Source organism: Carettochelys insculpta, chromosome 8 (genome assembly GCF_033958435.1).
Source record: "Carettochelys insculpta isolate YL-2023 chromosome 8, ASM3395843v1, whole genome shotgun sequence".
NCBI classification, from domain to species: domain Eukaryota; kingdom Metazoa; phylum Chordata; order Testudines; family Carettochelyidae; genus Carettochelys; species Carettochelys insculpta.
The window spans coordinates 71,417,572-71,434,273 of NC_134144.1; the positions used below are offsets into that span (position 1 = coordinate 71,417,572).

Below are 16,702 nucleotides of genomic sequence, written 5' to 3' on the forward strand. Positions count from 1 at the left end.
CGCTGGCGCGCGCCGGCCGCCGCTTCCCCTCAGGCGCGGGGCGGAACGCGAGCGCGGCGGGGCTGGTTGCCGGCCGGACGGGGAGAGCCGGGACCCAGCGGTTCGGAAAGGGGCGCGAGATGGCGCGCGCGGGCGGCAAGGTAAAGGTGGGAGCCGGGTGCGGGGCAGGGTCCTCCCGCAACCCGGGCCCTTGTCCGCCCTACGGGCCTCGTCGCTCCGTGACTGGCTCCTCCCCCACGCTGGGACGAGGGTGTCCCGAGGGTGCGGCCTTGCCGCCGGCAGCTTTTCACCCCCCCGCCAACGGGGCTCTGTGCCCCGCTCCCGGCCTCTCTCTGGGCTTCCAGCCTCTGCCCCGCCCCCTCCGTCGGGTTGCCCGGGAGATGGGCCGCGGCCCCTCCCTTCCCCTCCGGTGGTGCCGTGTTCTGCCGGGGCTGCATTTCGCCCTCTCCCCCCGGGGACCGGCCTCTGCCGATGCCGGGGATCTGGGCCGCCCCTGCTCTCCCTGCAAGGCTGGGCCTCCCCCAGCTCTCGGCGGTGCCAGCTTCCGGCCGAGCTGCGCTTCTTCCCCTTCTCTGGGGCACCCCTCCCCCAAAGTGACGGCTTCTGCCCAGGCTGCCCCCGCCCTGGGGTGCCCGCCTCAGTCAGGTGGAGCTGTGTCACCACCCCCTGGTGTCGCTGGGAACCGAGGCGTGGCAGGCTGGACCCTTATCGCCTCCTCCCTTTCGGTGCAGTGTCTCAGTATCCTCCTCCTCCTCCTCCTCTCGTCTGGGGTGCCCCGTTGAGAACAGTTTCTGAGGGTGCCGTGCTCGCTGTGACCACAGGCCCGCTTACCTTGGCATGCTCCCCGCGTGGCTGCCAGGGGTGGGAATGGCACCTCGTACTCACCGGCCGGCTCCCTAAAAACAGAAACAGACGTTTCACGACTGGCTGCACACGCCTGTCTGCTATCTACCGTTCTTTCCTGTGCAACCAGTTTTGAAGCCCTCATCGTGGTAACCTCACCTGTGTTTGTAGTAAGCTACTGAAAATATCCTTAAGTCTGTACAGACTGACATTTATATCCACAGCTGCAGTGTACACGTTGCCATACTGCCAGAATCCAAATCCTTTTCCTTTGTTAAGCATCGGGAGAATCCTAAAGCTAGGCCCTATGACCTGTGAGTGTGTCTTCCTCTAAAATGCTGCGTGGTTTCAGTTTAGCTCGACAGAAAGCTTCATACCTCATTTCCGATTTTGATTCTCCCTTCTGCATTAGGAATGTAGTTGCTGTTGAAAAGGTTTCTGGCAATGGATCCCTGATTCTGATATTGAAAAGTAGATGCATGCTAATGAAGACCAGAGGGTCATTTTCAGTGCCATTTCAGAAAGAGTGTTTGGAATGTAGTGTCTCATGTTTTTTAAAATGGTCCTGGAAACAATTTTGTCTGATTAATAAATCAATCAATATGTTTTTAAATATCACTTAAGAAAAAAAACAAAAACAATGGAGGCACTTTTCAAATGTAGACCAGATTAGTAACAGAGAGTAAGCCGTGCTCGTCTTTCCACTATCAAAACAAAAAGCAGTCAAGTAGCACTTTAAAGACTAGCAAAATAGTTTATTAGGTCAGCTTTCGTGGGACAGACCCACTTTTTCAGACCATATCCAGACCAGAACAGACTCAATATTTAAGACACAGGGAACCAAAAACAGTAAGCAAGGAGGACAAATCAGAAAAAGATAATCAAGGTGAGCAAATCAGAGAGTGGAAGGGTGGGGGGGGAGATCAAGAATTAGATTGAGTTAAGTATGCAGAGGAGCCCCTATAGTGACTCAGAAAGTTCACATCCCGATTTAAACCATGTGTTAATGTTCCGAATTTGAATATAAATGTCAATTCGTCCGCTTCTCTTTCTACAAAGGAGCGGTAATTTCTTTTCAGTAACACACGTACCTTGAGGTCATTGACAGAATGGCCCGTTCCATTAAAATGTTGACTAACTGGTTTGTGGATCTGGAGTGTTTTAATGTCTGTTTTGTGCCCGTTGACGGTCTATAGGGGCTCGTCTGCATACTTAATCTAATTCTTGATCTTCCCCCCCACCCCTCCACTCTCTGATTTGCTCACCTTGATTATCTTTTTCTGATTTTTCCTCCTTGCGTACTGTTTTTGGTTCTCTGTGCCTTAAATATTGAGTCTGTTCTGGTCTGGCTATGGCCTGAAACAGTGGGTCTGTCCCACGAAATCTCACCTAATAAACTATTTTGCTAGTCTTTAAAGTGTTACTTGACTGCTTTTTGTTTTGGTAGACCAGATTAGTAATCCATCCACTGTCGTCTCCTGTCTCTGACAGTTAGGACTATAGGAAGAGTGCACAGAGTTTAATAGTGAACAGTACAAAGGAGATGAGGTGGATGAAGTGCTATGTTATGCTATAGGCAAGGCTGCCTATAAATTTAATAAATCTTTTGATTATTTGATTATTGATTTCATTCTTATTGGCTATAACATTTCAGTCTTACTTCAAGTAGTTTTACAATGTTACATAGAAACAGAAGTAAAAGTTCAGGTCAATAAAATTTTGAACTTCCAGTGGAGAATCTCCAAGTGTTCTGAAAATGTTAATGAAGTCTTACAGTATTCTTATGGGGACCAACTGTTAAAGTGGATGCAAAGGGGTTGACTTAGCCAGGTTAAACACAGAAAATCATTAGCAAAACAGAGTCTGTGACCCATATTTTTGACTCTCAAGCCTGTACTTTAATACCAAGATAATCCTTCCAATTCTGTTACATGGCCAATCATTATTATTAATCATGTTTATTACCATAGTGCTGAAGGGTCAACCAAGAGTTGTGCCCTGTTGTGCTAAGCATTTTACTACCAGTGGTTGGTAGTTTCTGGCCTAAAGAGCTTGCTATTATGAGTTGGGTTAAGCCTTCTTATGGGAGCTACAATACATTTGGAATAAATGTAAAAAAAGCCATTGTAAATGGCTGAAACAGTAGCAGTAACACATCCAGTCACAGGCACATGGAAGAGATGAGTAGAAACTGAATCCAGGAGGTTTCAAATGAAAGGGCTAGAACTTTAATAGGTTGAAATATTTTGGTCAGCTTGTGTCTGTCTGAGAGAGACAGCATAGGGAGAGCTACAGAAAGAAGCAGAATCAAAGCCCAGCAGATATTACCAGGAAGCATGGTAAGTGGCCCTGGGAGAAGGTTAAAGAAGTTTTATGTCAGAATGCTGTCTGCAAGAGTTTGATGTGATAAGCAGGAAAGCTTTGGGCTGGTTTTTGGTTCATTTTTGGTGGAGGAGCAGGGCTTAGCCTTTATTGAATCTTGTTTATTTACAGGAAATGTATCTGAGTCCATTGTTAGTTTCTCTTCCCAAATGGAACACCATGAATGGCCCTGAATTTTGACTATTTGACTTATGTTACTATCTATTCTAAACAGCATAGTTGGACAGACAATGGGAGGAAATGGGTGACGCAAGCAGGGAGAACAATATGATGGCAAGAAAAACCATATTAGATGTAGATTCAGATGTATCTTCTTTTCAGAGAAAAAAGTTGACTGACCTCAAGCTAGAAAAAGTCCTATTTACTAACAGCTCAACAAAACCAAAAAAATTTCTTCAGCATACGGCTGAAAATGAAAACTGCCCTATTGTCTGTTTCTGTGTAAATGCCAAACAAAGGCATAACAAATGGATGATTTGCCCATCTAGCTCCTTTTCTAAATTCATCTTCTGGCTTTGTTAATCTAGATGGCACAATTATTTAGTTAATCAAGACAAGTAGAGACTGAGGAACTTCAGAGGCACCTAACAAAGCTAGTTGAATGGGCAACACAGCGGAAGATTAAATATTAATAAATCAAAAGTAATACTCCTTTCAAAACTGTGAAGAATAATTTGATTTGTTCAAACACATCGTTGAATTGTAAATTAACTGTGTTAGCACTCAAAAAATGGACCTGGCATCATTGTGAGTAGCTCATGTGAGTAGCATCATTGTGAGTAGCTCAATAAGCTATTGCTTATTGTGCAAAGATAATCAGAAATGCAGTATAGAAGATTTAGATTAAATCTCGGGAAAAAAATCCTAATGGCAAGAACAGTAGGACAGTGGAATATACTTCCTAGGGAAGTTGTGGAATTTCCTTCACTGGAGGTTTTCAAGAAGAGACTGGATAACCAGCTGTGTTGAATGATTTAGACAAAACAAATACTAAGTCTGTGAATGGGGTTGGACTAGAGGTACCTTGCTGTCCCTTCTAAGCATGTGGTTCTAAGATTCTGTGCTGCGCTGTCTTAACTGCCAAAACAAAAAGCAGTCAAGTAGCACTTTAAAGACTAGCAAAATAATTTATTAGGTGAGCTTTCGTGGGACAGACCCACTTCTTTAGACCATAGCCAGACCAGAACAGACTCAATATTTAAGGCACAGAGAACCAAAAACAGTAATCAAGGAGAACAAATCAGAAGAAAATCAAGGTGAGCAGATCGGTTTGCTCATCTTGATTTTTTTCTGATTTGTTCTCCTTGATTACTGTTTTTGGTTCTCTGTGCCTTTAAATATTGAGTCTGTTCTGGTCTGGCTATTGTCTGAAGAAGTGGGTCTGTCCCACGAAAGCTCACCTAATAAATTATTTTGCTAGTCTTTAAAGTGCTACTTGACTGCTTTTTGTTTTGATAGTGTATAGACAAGCACTACTCCCTCTCTGTCTTAACTGCCTTCATGAACCCTGCTGCTGCTCCTTAACAATTTGTTAATGCACTTTGATCTAGTCCCATTTAAAGGAGGATAAATCAAAGCATATTACCCGAGTGTTAATGTGTCAGCAGAGTACACACAGAGTTAGTCTGGGAATGGTAGATTCACACTCCAGCTTGCTGCAAACAAAGGGTTCATGTAGATAAACCCTGAGACATAATACTGGACTAAATGGGCCACTAATCTGATTAAGTATAGGATGGCCTGTGGTCATATCCTGTAAATGCACAGTACAACATAGAAATTAAAACAACAAAATGGGTTAGTAATGCAGTAAATTGAAATGTAAAACTTGCATTTGTTACTCAATGAGTGAAGTAATTCCATGATTTCACTGAGGTGTGCCCCATCACATTCTAATCAGTTTGGTACTTTCTTCCAGGCAGCAATAGTGCTGTGCATGGATGTAGGTTTTGCAATGAGCAATTCTGCTCCTGGAGAGGAGTCTCCATTTGAGCAAGCCAAGAAGGTGATGACGATGTTTGTGCAACGACAGGTATGTGTGTTTTCTTTTTGATCATGATATGCTTAAAAGGTTAGAAGTGAAAGAAAGGCAGGCTTTCCTGACTTTTTCCTTTCCTTTCCTTTCATTTCGTTATTTTGTGTTTAGCTGGGAAACTGGTTAGGATTATTCTAATTGATTGTTTCATGTGAATACCGGCCTTCTCCCAGTCGATTTTTGTGTATGACAGGTGTACAAGTTTTGGTCACTCCCTCTATTTTCAGATAGAAGAGGGTTTTGTGGAAAAAAGGGCTGTTGTCTTTTTATAAAATATCTTGTTAAAATTCAGTATTTTGTAAATTACGAGAGGAACTGAGTGATATGATTTTACTAATTTTCCCCCATATGTTGATCAGTGATGCCTTCTAGCTGAATTTAATTGTAAGTTAATGATTGTTGAATATGCATACATTTGGAAGGATTGTATATATGGTATCATAGATTCTGCTGTAATTGATGAATAGTTGCATAATTTGTATAAATGGCTTTCTACTTAACATATGTAAGCACAACACTCTATATTTTCATGTCTTTTTTGTATCTTCTTCGTCTGCAGGTGTTTGCTGAGCGTAAAGATGAAGTCTCTGTAGTTTTGTTTGGCACAGGTGGTACAAAGAATAATCTTGCCAGTGGTGATCAGTATCAAAACATTACTGTACAGACACCCCTGATGCTACCAGATTTTGACTTGCTGAAGGATATACAAAATGCAATTCAACCAGGCTCTGAACAAGCAGACTGTATCCTCTCTGAATGTCTAAAATTTCTGGACCAAATAATGTTGCCTGGGAAGCTGGGAGTCCATGTTTTGAAATTGTCCCAAAAGTGTTCTTGAAATCATAACTGCTATTAAATACATATAGTTTTTTAAGTTAGGAACTGGCAGTTTGCATAACAGCCAGATTGCCAGGGTTCTTTATAAAATGTTAGGTGGAGTCTTAGCTGCAATAATTGTTTCTAGTATAAAGTACTGAGTTATTTAAGCTTTGAACACTTCTGGTATCTTCTTTGTGAGACTGAGAAAGAAAAAGTACAGTAAAGAGATAATATCAGATTTGGCATCAAATACGTTTTTTTTAAAGGGACTTACAAAGCCTAATGCAAAATAGGTTTTCATCAAATTAAACCAATTAAAACTTCTTTTAAAAAAAGTCTCCCACTGAAAGGGAAGCCTAACACAGCTGCATGTGCTTAGGCACATCAGATTGATCAGTTCTCATTTCACTGCAAAATTGCGTATATTAAGAAAAGTCACTTCTGTTAGTAACATAAATGAGTGTTTCAAAGTGTTCTTCTGAACATCTTATTTGAAGGCTCTTCTCATTTCTCCCTGTTCTCCTCCATCCAAAAAATAATTGTTCAATCTGTAATCAGAAGAGCCTGCAGCCAGTCTGCTGCATGTTGCCACACACTGAATCATACTCTGTGATGGGTAAGGAGATATTTACATGGGATGTGATCTATCAAGGGACTTATGTGCATAAATCCTCTTTTTAGGCACCAGTGCAATTCACAAAACTCCAGTTCAGCTGCCACCTAACTTATAGGCACCTGAATTCATGTGTCAGTTACTATTTTTCCCCTGGGTGTGCATGCTGCCTCCTCACTGTGGGTACCTGGTGACTCATCTCCTGCTTGAGCATACTACTGCCTTGCAGTTTGTATCTGGACACCTGTCTCCCTTGTAAGCCTCAGAGCAATTCACAGACTAGGCAAGATAGATGTCTGTCTGCCAAAGCTGCATGTGGAGGCCTGATCTGGTAGGTGGCCTCTGAGCATGGCTGCTAGATCCAGGTTTCTCAGGTGAGTTCACATAACAGCAGCTGGAGATAGAAGGAGAAGGACATCTTGCAATCTTTAACCCAGTGTATAGGGTACTCACCTGGAATGTGAGAGACCCATTTAAGTCTGCACTCCTGAGAGAGAGAGAAGGGATTTGAACAAGGATCTGCCACCTCTCAGGCTAATCACCAGGCTATGGAATATTTCAGTATGGGTCTCTGTCAGTCTCTCCAGTTGAAGTTGTTCCACTTTAATTGAACACTTGAATTTTGCAATATTAATAGGACCAATGAAAAAGTTAGAGTAATACTATAGTGTGGTGTCTAGGGCACTCGCCTGAAAGGGGGCTGATTCCTCAGGAGGAGGCAGGACTTTAACCAGATGTTCTCCCAGATCCTGAGTTAATCCCCTATCAATAAGGCTAAACGTTATAAGAGGGTCCTTCTGTGCCATCCCAGCCATCGGGGTGTTTTGTTTCAGGATCCCACGCAACTTAGGTAACCTAATGTCTTCTACTTGTCCATGGATTGCTAGCAGCTTGGACTTAGGTGCCTATCTGTCAGAGAGGGGTGGGGCTTAATAGCCCCTCCCTCTGCCGATTTGCATCTCTCACTGGCTAGTCCTAGTGACTCCCTGCCTAGCATGCTTGCTTTCTTTTCAGTCTAAGGTTCCTATCTCTCCCTATTTCTTCTATGGGCAGCCTAGAACCTGAGTCAAACTTTGTGGATGGTAGTTATTTTCAAGGTGCCTAAAAGTTGAGTGCTGTAATACTTGGTGATGCGGTGCTTAAGTCCCTCTGTGGATCTGGGTCACACATCCCTACTCGCAGAGAAAAGTATATATCCTCAATGAAATTATTTTTAGAAAAGAAATGTATCAAGAGAATGTCAGAAACAGATGTTTATTAAGAAAAGGGGAAATTATTGGGAAAAATGTCATATTTTAACTCTACATGTAGTTTTCATTCTTGGATTCCAAACAAAGGGATGATGATGAGAACACACAAAGTCTAGATGATAAATGTTTTTGTTGGGCTTGATCCCGCTCCTGTCATAGCTTTGTTGTTGACATCAGTAGCATGATTGGTCCCTGGTAACAATCTTTCCTTTAAAAGTGTAGGAAACAGGTAGGAAAGGCAAAAGGGAGTTTTAACAGGTTCTTATTTGGTTGTCATACACTGAAATGCTTTAAATGTTTTTGTAGCCACTAAAGTAAAGAGAATCATGTATGTTTGTGACACAGTCTTTTTCTAAATGTCTTTAACGCTATTAGTCCTGGACGCGCTTGTTGTGTGCATGGACTTGCTTCAAAAGGAAACACTGTAAGTACTCTGCACAAGAGTTCTGCGATGGAGAGTTGAGAACTGAGTTGACGCTACTCTAATGCTGCAGGGTTGTGTGACTAGGGAAGATGTTGATTTTTAAAAAATTACCACAGTGAGACGCTATTCCTAAAAACCCACGAGAGAGACCCAACTTCCCCAAGCAATTTAAGTCACTTGAGTAAGAGCTTGCCCACATAGGGAAGTTATACTGGTATACACATAGGTCTGACTCTAAACCAATATAATTATACTGTACCAGTCTAACTCTTTGGATATAATAAAGGTCTTTGTTGCTCGGGAGGCGTTTAATATAACTGAATAAAACCACTTTTATTCTGGAACAAAAGTATCTGCACAGATGTTTATCCCTGAAATACTCTGCTGGTTTAACTATTCTAATATAAGTGGTAAAAGTTACCTGTGTAGAAAAACACTGACAAGGTTTTATAGTGTCCCCGTCAGATCAGTAAATTTTGGTCACGTTTGGATTGATGAGAGATGAAAATCCTCGGGAATACCTGGTATCCAGCTGCCCTAGGATGAAATCCATATACCTAAACGGGAGCATCCTAATTTTTCTTCTGCTGTCAGGAATGAGCTAAATTATACAGTAGCAGCCTCTAGGGCAGTGTTTCCCATACTTAAAACATTTGCGTACCCCTTTCGGGACCTTGACCTTATGGGTGTACCCCTGTTCCAGTGTTGTCCCGGTGCTTATCTCCTGATTTTTAGTAATTTATTTTCTGCTGCGTACCCCTTGAAATCCTTTTGTGTGCCACCGGTGGTACGTGTACCACACTTTGGAAACACTGCTCTAGGGTATGTCTGTACTGCTAGGAGCATGCTTCCCCACTCAGGTGGACTGACATACGCCAGTTCTAGTTGAGCTAGTATGCTAAAAACAGAAGTGTGGCTGCAATGGCACGGGCAGCCAGCTTAGACTGGCTGCCTGAGTATATATCCATAGGGTTGGATGGAATGCACGGGCGCAGCAAGCTAGATGCACCTTCCCTGCTGCCAGGGCCCCAGTACAATTGTAGGGCTTGTCTACACTAGCACCTTACTTCGAAGGGAACATGGTAAGTAGGGTGTCAGGAGATTATTAATGAAGCGCTGCGCTGTATATGTAACACTTCATTAAGCTAATTCTCCCCCGTGGCAACTTCAAAGTGTTAAACTTCGAAGTGCTGACTCACGTGTAGCCACGGCTAACCTGCTGGTATTTCAAAGTACCTGGGCAACTTCCAGGTCCCTTTGCCTCGCAGAATTTTCATGCCTCCCCCGCAAGGGGGCCTGCTTTACTCATCCCTGCCTTAAGAGAGAGTTTCACAACTTTGTAATCCTGCCTGGGGGAAGCAGCCACCACCTTGCATAAACACCAAGGACCTCATTGGTGTAAATTGGCATAGCCTCATTTACTTCAGTGTAGTTACACTAATTTATATCAGCTGAGGGCTAAGTTTTCCATTCACTTGGTGAGGAAAAGTCAGAAAAAAGACATACCTTCCCTTGAAAAAGAATCCAATTAGCCTGGATGTTGTTCAATATAACTTGATGTTTCTAAACTTCTGTGACAAGAAATTCTAATCTTTATTAGATAGTTTTACATTTTTAAAAACAAGTGTTCAGAAAACTAGCAACTGGCCTTTTTATTGCTACAAATCTTCTGTTTTTTATTTTTAAGAGGAAAGAAATATGAGAAACGGCACATTGAAGTGTTTACAGACCTTAGCAGTCCTTTCAGCGAGGATCAGCTGGAAATTATCATCGCTAATTTGAAGAAAACAGGGATCTCATTGCAATTTTTGTAAGTAGGGAGATAACGCTAAAGCATATTCACAGCCCTTCGCCATTTTCATCACATTATCTGTATTGTGATAAGTGTGGACAAAGCTGGCAGCGGGCTTTGTTGCAAGGAAAAGTTCCAGGACTGGTGTTCCTGCGGTGTAGACTGTGACTATTGGTGAGAATCATGATAAGGTTGGGAGGTTGTCTTTACCAAATATTCATAAACCTGAATTACCCACCAGGAGAGAAAAAAAAAACGAAACAAATCGACAGGGCCAGGCAAATACCCAGAGACCAAATACTTCAAGATAGGCGAATACTTCAAGAGACCAGCTACTTCAAGAACAGAACACCATTGGTCATTACTTACAGCCCCCAACTCGAACCACTGTAACGCACTATTAAAGACCTACGACCTATCCTTAATCAGGATGCCACACTCCAGAAGGCCCTAGGTGACAGACATGTTCTCCTATGGACAACCTCCCAACCTTACCAGGATGCTCACCAACAGCCACAGTCTATACCGCAGGAACACCAGTCCTGGAACTTTTCCTTGCAACAAAGCCCACTGCCAGCTTTGTCCACATATCTATTTTGGAGATACCATCACTGGACCTAACCAGGTTATTCACAGAATCATGGGCACATTTGCATGTTCCTCAACTAACATCATATGCCATCTGATTTGCTCACCTTGATAATTTTTTTCTGATTTGTCAACTTTGATTACTATTTTTGGTTCTCTGTGCCTTAAATATTGAGTCTGTTCTGGTATGGCTGTGGTCTGAAGAAGTGGGTCTGTCCCACGAAAGCTCACCTAATAAATTATTTTGTTAGTCTTTAAAGTGCTACTTCACTGCTTTTTTGTTTTGATAGCATATAGACTAGCACGGCTTTCTGTCTTTTACTGTTCTCCCTGTAATAGTATTATTATTTGATTTACTATAGTGCCTGCGAATCTTGGTTAGGGAGATAGAAAGATGGCTCTTTCCCCAAAGAGCTGATAATTTCAGTATAAAACAAGAGACAATAGATGGAGAAAGACAGAAGGTTGGAATACAAGGAAAGAATGAGGCATTCATGTCAGGAAACCAGTTGCCCAAGTGTTGTTGTTTTTTTGCTAGGTAGCATAGGAAAGGAAGATAGTGAGGTAACTTGGTGGATTTTTCTGGGGAGCTCCTCTCAAGCAAGAAAGATAGTGTGGAAAAATGCACGAAGGTGCTTTTTTAAAAATAACACCTAGGAAATTGAGCAATAGGAAATATTGTATACAGGTATTATTAGGGAGATGGAATAGATCACCCCGTGGGTCTTATTCAAGTCTAACTTCTGTGTTTCTTAGGTAACTTAATAACGGTATTTGGGGTACAGCAAAATATAATTTCTTCTAGAGATGCTAGTTAAACTCTAACTCAGACTTCAAAAGCAACGACCCCTTGTTGCATTTGCAGATCCAGACTAACACAGCTACCCGCTGATACTTAACTCAGACTTGTAATATATAGGAAATGGGAGTTTTATTCATGAATTCACCAGCCATTACAGACTATTAAAATCTCATACAGAATAATAGTTATTACAGGAATGACTAATAGCACAGCTATAATTAAGGGATTGAGAGAGTTCTGTTTGCTGGGGTTTAAAACTGACATTTGAAAGGGCATCAGCCTGAAGAGAGAGTTAATCGAGATGCAGTTTTTGTCTCTTTTTTTTTTTTTCAAACATCCAAAATGATTTACTACTTTTAGTTAAAGAGCAAAATAAATTAACTGTTTCAATTGTATTCTTAGTTTGCCTTTTCCAGTGGATGATGAAGAAGGAAGTGGGGATGTGGGTGATGGTCGACATTCTGACACGCACAGAAATTCTTTTCCAAGGAAGGGCTTAACTGAGCAGCAGAAAGAAGGAATCTGTATGGTGAGAAAACTGATGTTTGCTTTAGAGGAAGAAGGAGGTCTGGATGAAATTTACACTTTCAGGTAAACTTGAACACTTCATTTTCAGACACTAGAAGTTTAGATTCTTTCACAAAAAAGTTTTACTGTAAGACGTGGCATTTTGGAGTTGTCTCTTAACACACATTTGGTTCTTTGAATCAACTTCTTCATCATTTGAGTGGCAAATACAATTTAGATGAGGCTACTATAAGGTGGGTGTATAACTGGCTAGATAACCGTACTCAGAGAGTAGTTCTTAATTGTTCTCAATCCTGCTGGAAAAGTGTAACAAGTGGGGTTCCGCAAGGGTCTGTTTTAGGACTGGTTCTGTTCAATATCTTCATCAACGATTTAGATATTGGCATAGAAAGTACGCTTGTTATGTTTTCAGATGACACCAAGCTGGGAGGGGTTGCAACTGCTTTGGAGGATAGGGTCATAATTCAAAATGATCTGGAGAAATTGGAGAAATTGATTGAGGTAAACAGGATGAAGTTTAATAAGGACAAATGCAGAGTGGTCCATGTAGGAAGGAACAATCAGTTTCACACATACAAAATGGGGAGAGACTGTCTAGGAATGACTACAGCAGAAAGGGATCTAGGGGTTATAGTGGACCACAAGCTAAAGATAAGTCAACAGTGTGATGCTGTTGCAAAAAAAGCAAACATGATTCTGGGATGCATTAACAGGTGTGTTGTGAACAAGACACAAAAAGTCATTCTTCTGCTCTACTCTGCACTGGTTAGGCCTGTTTGGAGTATTGTGTCCAGTTCTGGGCACTGCAGTTCAAGAAAGATGTGGAGAAATTAGAGAGGGTCCAGAAAAGAGCAACAAGAATGATTAAAGGTCTAGATAATGTGACCTATGAAGAAAGACTGAAAGAACTGGGCTTGTTTAGTTTGGAAAAGAGAAGATGGAGGGGCAACATGATAGTGGTTTTCAGGTATCTAAAAGGGTGTCATAAGGAGGAGGGAGAAAACTTGTTCTTTTTGGCCTCTGAGCATAGAACAAGAGGCAATGAACTTAAACTGCAGAAAGGGAGGTTTAGGTTGGACATTTGGAAAAAGTTCCTAACGGGGTGGTCAGACAGTGGAATAAATTGCCAAGGGAGGTTGTGGAATCTCCATCACTGGAGATATTTAAGAACAGGTTAGATAGATGTCTATCAGGGATGGTTTTGACAGTACTTGGTCCTGTCGTCGGGGCAGGGGGCTGGACTCGATGGCCTCTCGAGATCCCTTCCAGTCCTAGTATTCTATGATTCAATGGCTTTGCTTCAAAGAACAGAGAAGAGAATTCTAAGATACAATGAAAAATGACTACTTTGTATCGGTCTGTCTTTATAGAAAGTACCCCTTATTTTTCCTCCGTCTTGTGTTCCTCAGAATTTTTTAAAGAGGATGATCCTATACATAACATGTAAAAAGCATATTGAATATAATGTATTTAGAAGAGGAATGCTATTTAAGAATGCATATGCCATATATGTAAACCATTGGCACATAATGATAACCCTGTTTTTCTGGCCCCAGCTTGCTTGCAGTTCAGCTAGTTTGTCAAACTCCCTCAGACTGTAATTGATGGAAGTTTATAGCTAAATAGCAAACTGCTGTGCTATTGTGTCTCACAATAGATTGTTGCAGTAGAATTCCAAATGCAAGGATGAAAAGACTGTTTTTCTCTCTCTCTCTCTCTCTCTCTCTCTCTCTCTCTCTGTGTGTGTGTGTGTGTGTGTGTGTGTGTGTGTGTGTGTGTGTGTGTGTGTGTGTGTGTGTGTGTGTGTGTGTGTGTGTGTGTGTGTGTGTGTGTGTGTGTGTGTGTGTTACAAACGCTGCTGCTGCTATGCCTGAGACGTCTTCCCTAACAGGTGCTTTAGACTGGTCACTTCCTCCCCTCATCCTGACCAACTTAACATTCAATACCTCTCTTCTTTTGTAACCATTATATATTTTTTCCTAATCTTGGCTTCCGTGGCTGGCTAAATCTGAGCAGGGAAATGTTGACCTTTTATTACTGAGGTAACATATCACTGCTACATATTCATTTTCTATTTGCCAACAAAACTCGCTGAGGCTTTCCTGTGGAAATAAAGCAACAGGATTTGTTGTTGTGCCCCCGAGAGACAAACAAAACAATACATTTCTGATTATGATAATCTGTAGGCATGAAACTATCAGGGGCTTAAATGTCCTCTACCTGAAAGTCTGCCCCGCCTCCTTTCTCAATCACTGTGAACAATACCAGGCCTGTAACTTGGGCATCATCTTTGATTTGGAATTCTGTGTAGGTCCTCATATCTAGGCTGTATCAAACTCTTGGAGATTCGTTGAGCATAACACTTCTTGGCATGTAGTCTTTCCTGGTCAGCCACACATCTAAAATTTTGCATCAGTCTCCTACCACCTCACTTTTTGATTATTGCAGCATCTTTTTTTCTGGACTTGACCAAGACAGTCTTTCCCTACTCATCTTCATTCTGTCTATAACCATCTGGTTTGTGGTTTCTTATAAGTAGATTGTAAGATTGTTGGGGGAGGGGCTGTCTTTTTTTTCCTTCTGTCTCACTGTAAAAAATGCCTTTTTTCGTTTTAAAGACATTTCTTTGTGATCACACAAAAGACGTAATGTAATAAATATTCCCTGTGTTAAGATTGTGTTTTCAGCCTTAGTTTTCACATTTTCTGACTTTGAGCTGTGCCATCTTATGGAGTGTTATGTTAACAATTTTGTAATTTTAATATTCAGTCATTTAAAGGAACCATTTTCTTTGTCTTTAAGGTGTTTATCTGCTTTTTGGCTTAGAGATACTAAAGGTGGCTGGTTTAATCTTAACTGAACTGTGAAATGAATGTGTGTTCATTAACATCTTATTAAAAATGTTTAGTGTGTTAATTACAAAACAATCAACATAAAGTTAATTGAAACTGGATTTTTTTCTATCATTAGCCCAAGCAATGTCTCACCAGTGAAAGGTGTCTCTTATAATTTGCCCTGTTCAGCTAGCTCAGTGACTTAATTGTGTTAATGTTAGTTTACTGCAAAATGCTTGGTAAGCAACTGTGTAATCTCTTTTCTTTACAAGAACGGACATACTGTCTTTTATCCTAATATCTTAGAGATTTTAGATCAGATATAAAACATTTCCTGCACCCCACCACCCACCCCTTCTGAACATGATCAGTAACTGTAGAATTTTGTATAGTTTATTTTCTCATGCTTTGTGGAATCCGAACCAAACCAGTTGGGCTTCCACCCTTCCCTAAGACTACATTTTCTAGATTGTTTTATTACAGCTTATCAAAGAGTTCTTCTCTGTTTTCTTGATTCTTTAATTTAGAGAGAGCCTGGAGCGTCTTTCAATGTTTAAAAAAATCGAAAGAAGACCTATAGCTTGGCCCTGCCAGCTAACTATAGGTTCTAATCTATCCATAAGGATCATGGCATATAAATCAGTAAGTTGCTAAAATCTTTAAGTATCTTATTGACAGGAGCACAGTTAGCTGCATCTTCATTTTTAACTTAAAGGCAACAACATTAAACACACAAAGCTACATAGAAAAACCATTATGGTGAGATGTAACGTGTGAAAATCAGTACATCTAAAGTTATGGTTTTCATAGGCACGATAACTTTGCCATATGGGACATGCATGTAAAATCATCAAAGTTATCAACATCCAGAAAGAGAGAAATTTCAATGCGCAATGTGACATTTAATTGTATAAAGTTTACATACTGATTTAGGGTGCTGCATTCAGATGGAGCGTTCCACGTGCTTGTTCCTGAAATGCCCAGAAATAACAAGGCTTAATAGTTCCCTTTTTATTTAGGAGAAATTGTATTAGTTTTGTAGAAATAGAAAGGATACCCTCAACTTGACATTACACTTACGGATGTAAATGGTTTACTTGTTGTTACAAGTGTTACCTGATCTTTAGATTGTGTATTAGTTATATATGTTACTTAGGAATTTCCATTTTTTACTTTGAGGGTTGACAGATTCTTGTCGCAGGATCAGGCCCAATGTTTAAGTTATTCTGTACTTGGGAACCCTGATATGCGCAGTTGCAACACTCACTCCATAGGAACTCTTGTATACAGGCGGTCCCTGAGTTATGGACACATTGACTTATGACCATTTGTACTTTCGACCAACCTCCAGCTCACCCCCCCAACCATGCACCCCAGCTCACATCCCCCAGCGGGAGGCTCCAGCCACATGCTTGGGGCTCCCCTCCAATCCCCCGCAGACAGGGGTCCAACTGCCCCGATCCCTGTGTGGCCCTAAATCACCCCCTGCCCTGAGCAGCTGATTCAGCATGTGCAGGGCTCTAACCTGTCCCCTGCTTACGCACCCCGCCTCATGCCCCCCCCGTTAAACCCCTCCCCTGCCTGGCTCAACCCCCCTGCAGCCCCAGGTCACCTCCATATGCATGGGGCTCCGACTTCAACCCATGCCTGGGGCTTCAGCTCAACCCCGTCCACTCAATCACCCCGTCCTGGTGCACCCTCCCATTCAACCCCCCTGGCCCGCCTCAACCCCTCCCTCCCATGGCCCCAGCTCAGCTCCCCACATCTCCTCTGGCTGTCAGCCACTACCAGC

At 41.9% G+C, this 16,702-nt stretch overlaps 1 protein-coding gene across 3 annotated transcripts in view; it reads left to right on the forward strand.

Annotated features, from left to right (window-relative positions):
- Positions 1 to 46: 46 nt before the first annotated feature.
- Positions 47 to 16,702, forward strand: part of XRCC5 (X-ray repair cross complementing 5) — a 68,895-nt gene continuing 52,239 nt past the window's right edge. For 2 of the 3 annotated variants that reach the window (XR_012646409.1, XM_075001340.1), the window contains exons 1-7: positions 47 to 140; positions 5,144 to 5,257; positions 5,820 to 6,003; positions 8,318 to 8,366; positions 10,054 to 10,176; positions 11,951 to 12,139; positions 15,438 to 15,552. Coding sequence is in view for 2 of the 3 variants with exons in the window: in XM_075001340.1 (XP_074857441.1) it covers positions 120 to 140; positions 5,144 to 5,257; positions 5,820 to 6,003; positions 8,318 to 8,366; positions 10,054 to 10,176; positions 11,951 to 12,139; positions 15,438 to 15,552 (795 nt within the window). In the remaining variant the exon portion in view is untranslated. Of the gene's footprint in view, positions 141 to 5,086; positions 5,258 to 5,819; positions 6,004 to 8,317; positions 8,367 to 10,053; positions 10,177 to 11,950; positions 12,140 to 15,437; positions 15,553 to 16,702 lie in introns of those variants that run through there. The other variant, XM_075001339.1, reaches the window with a different exon arrangement.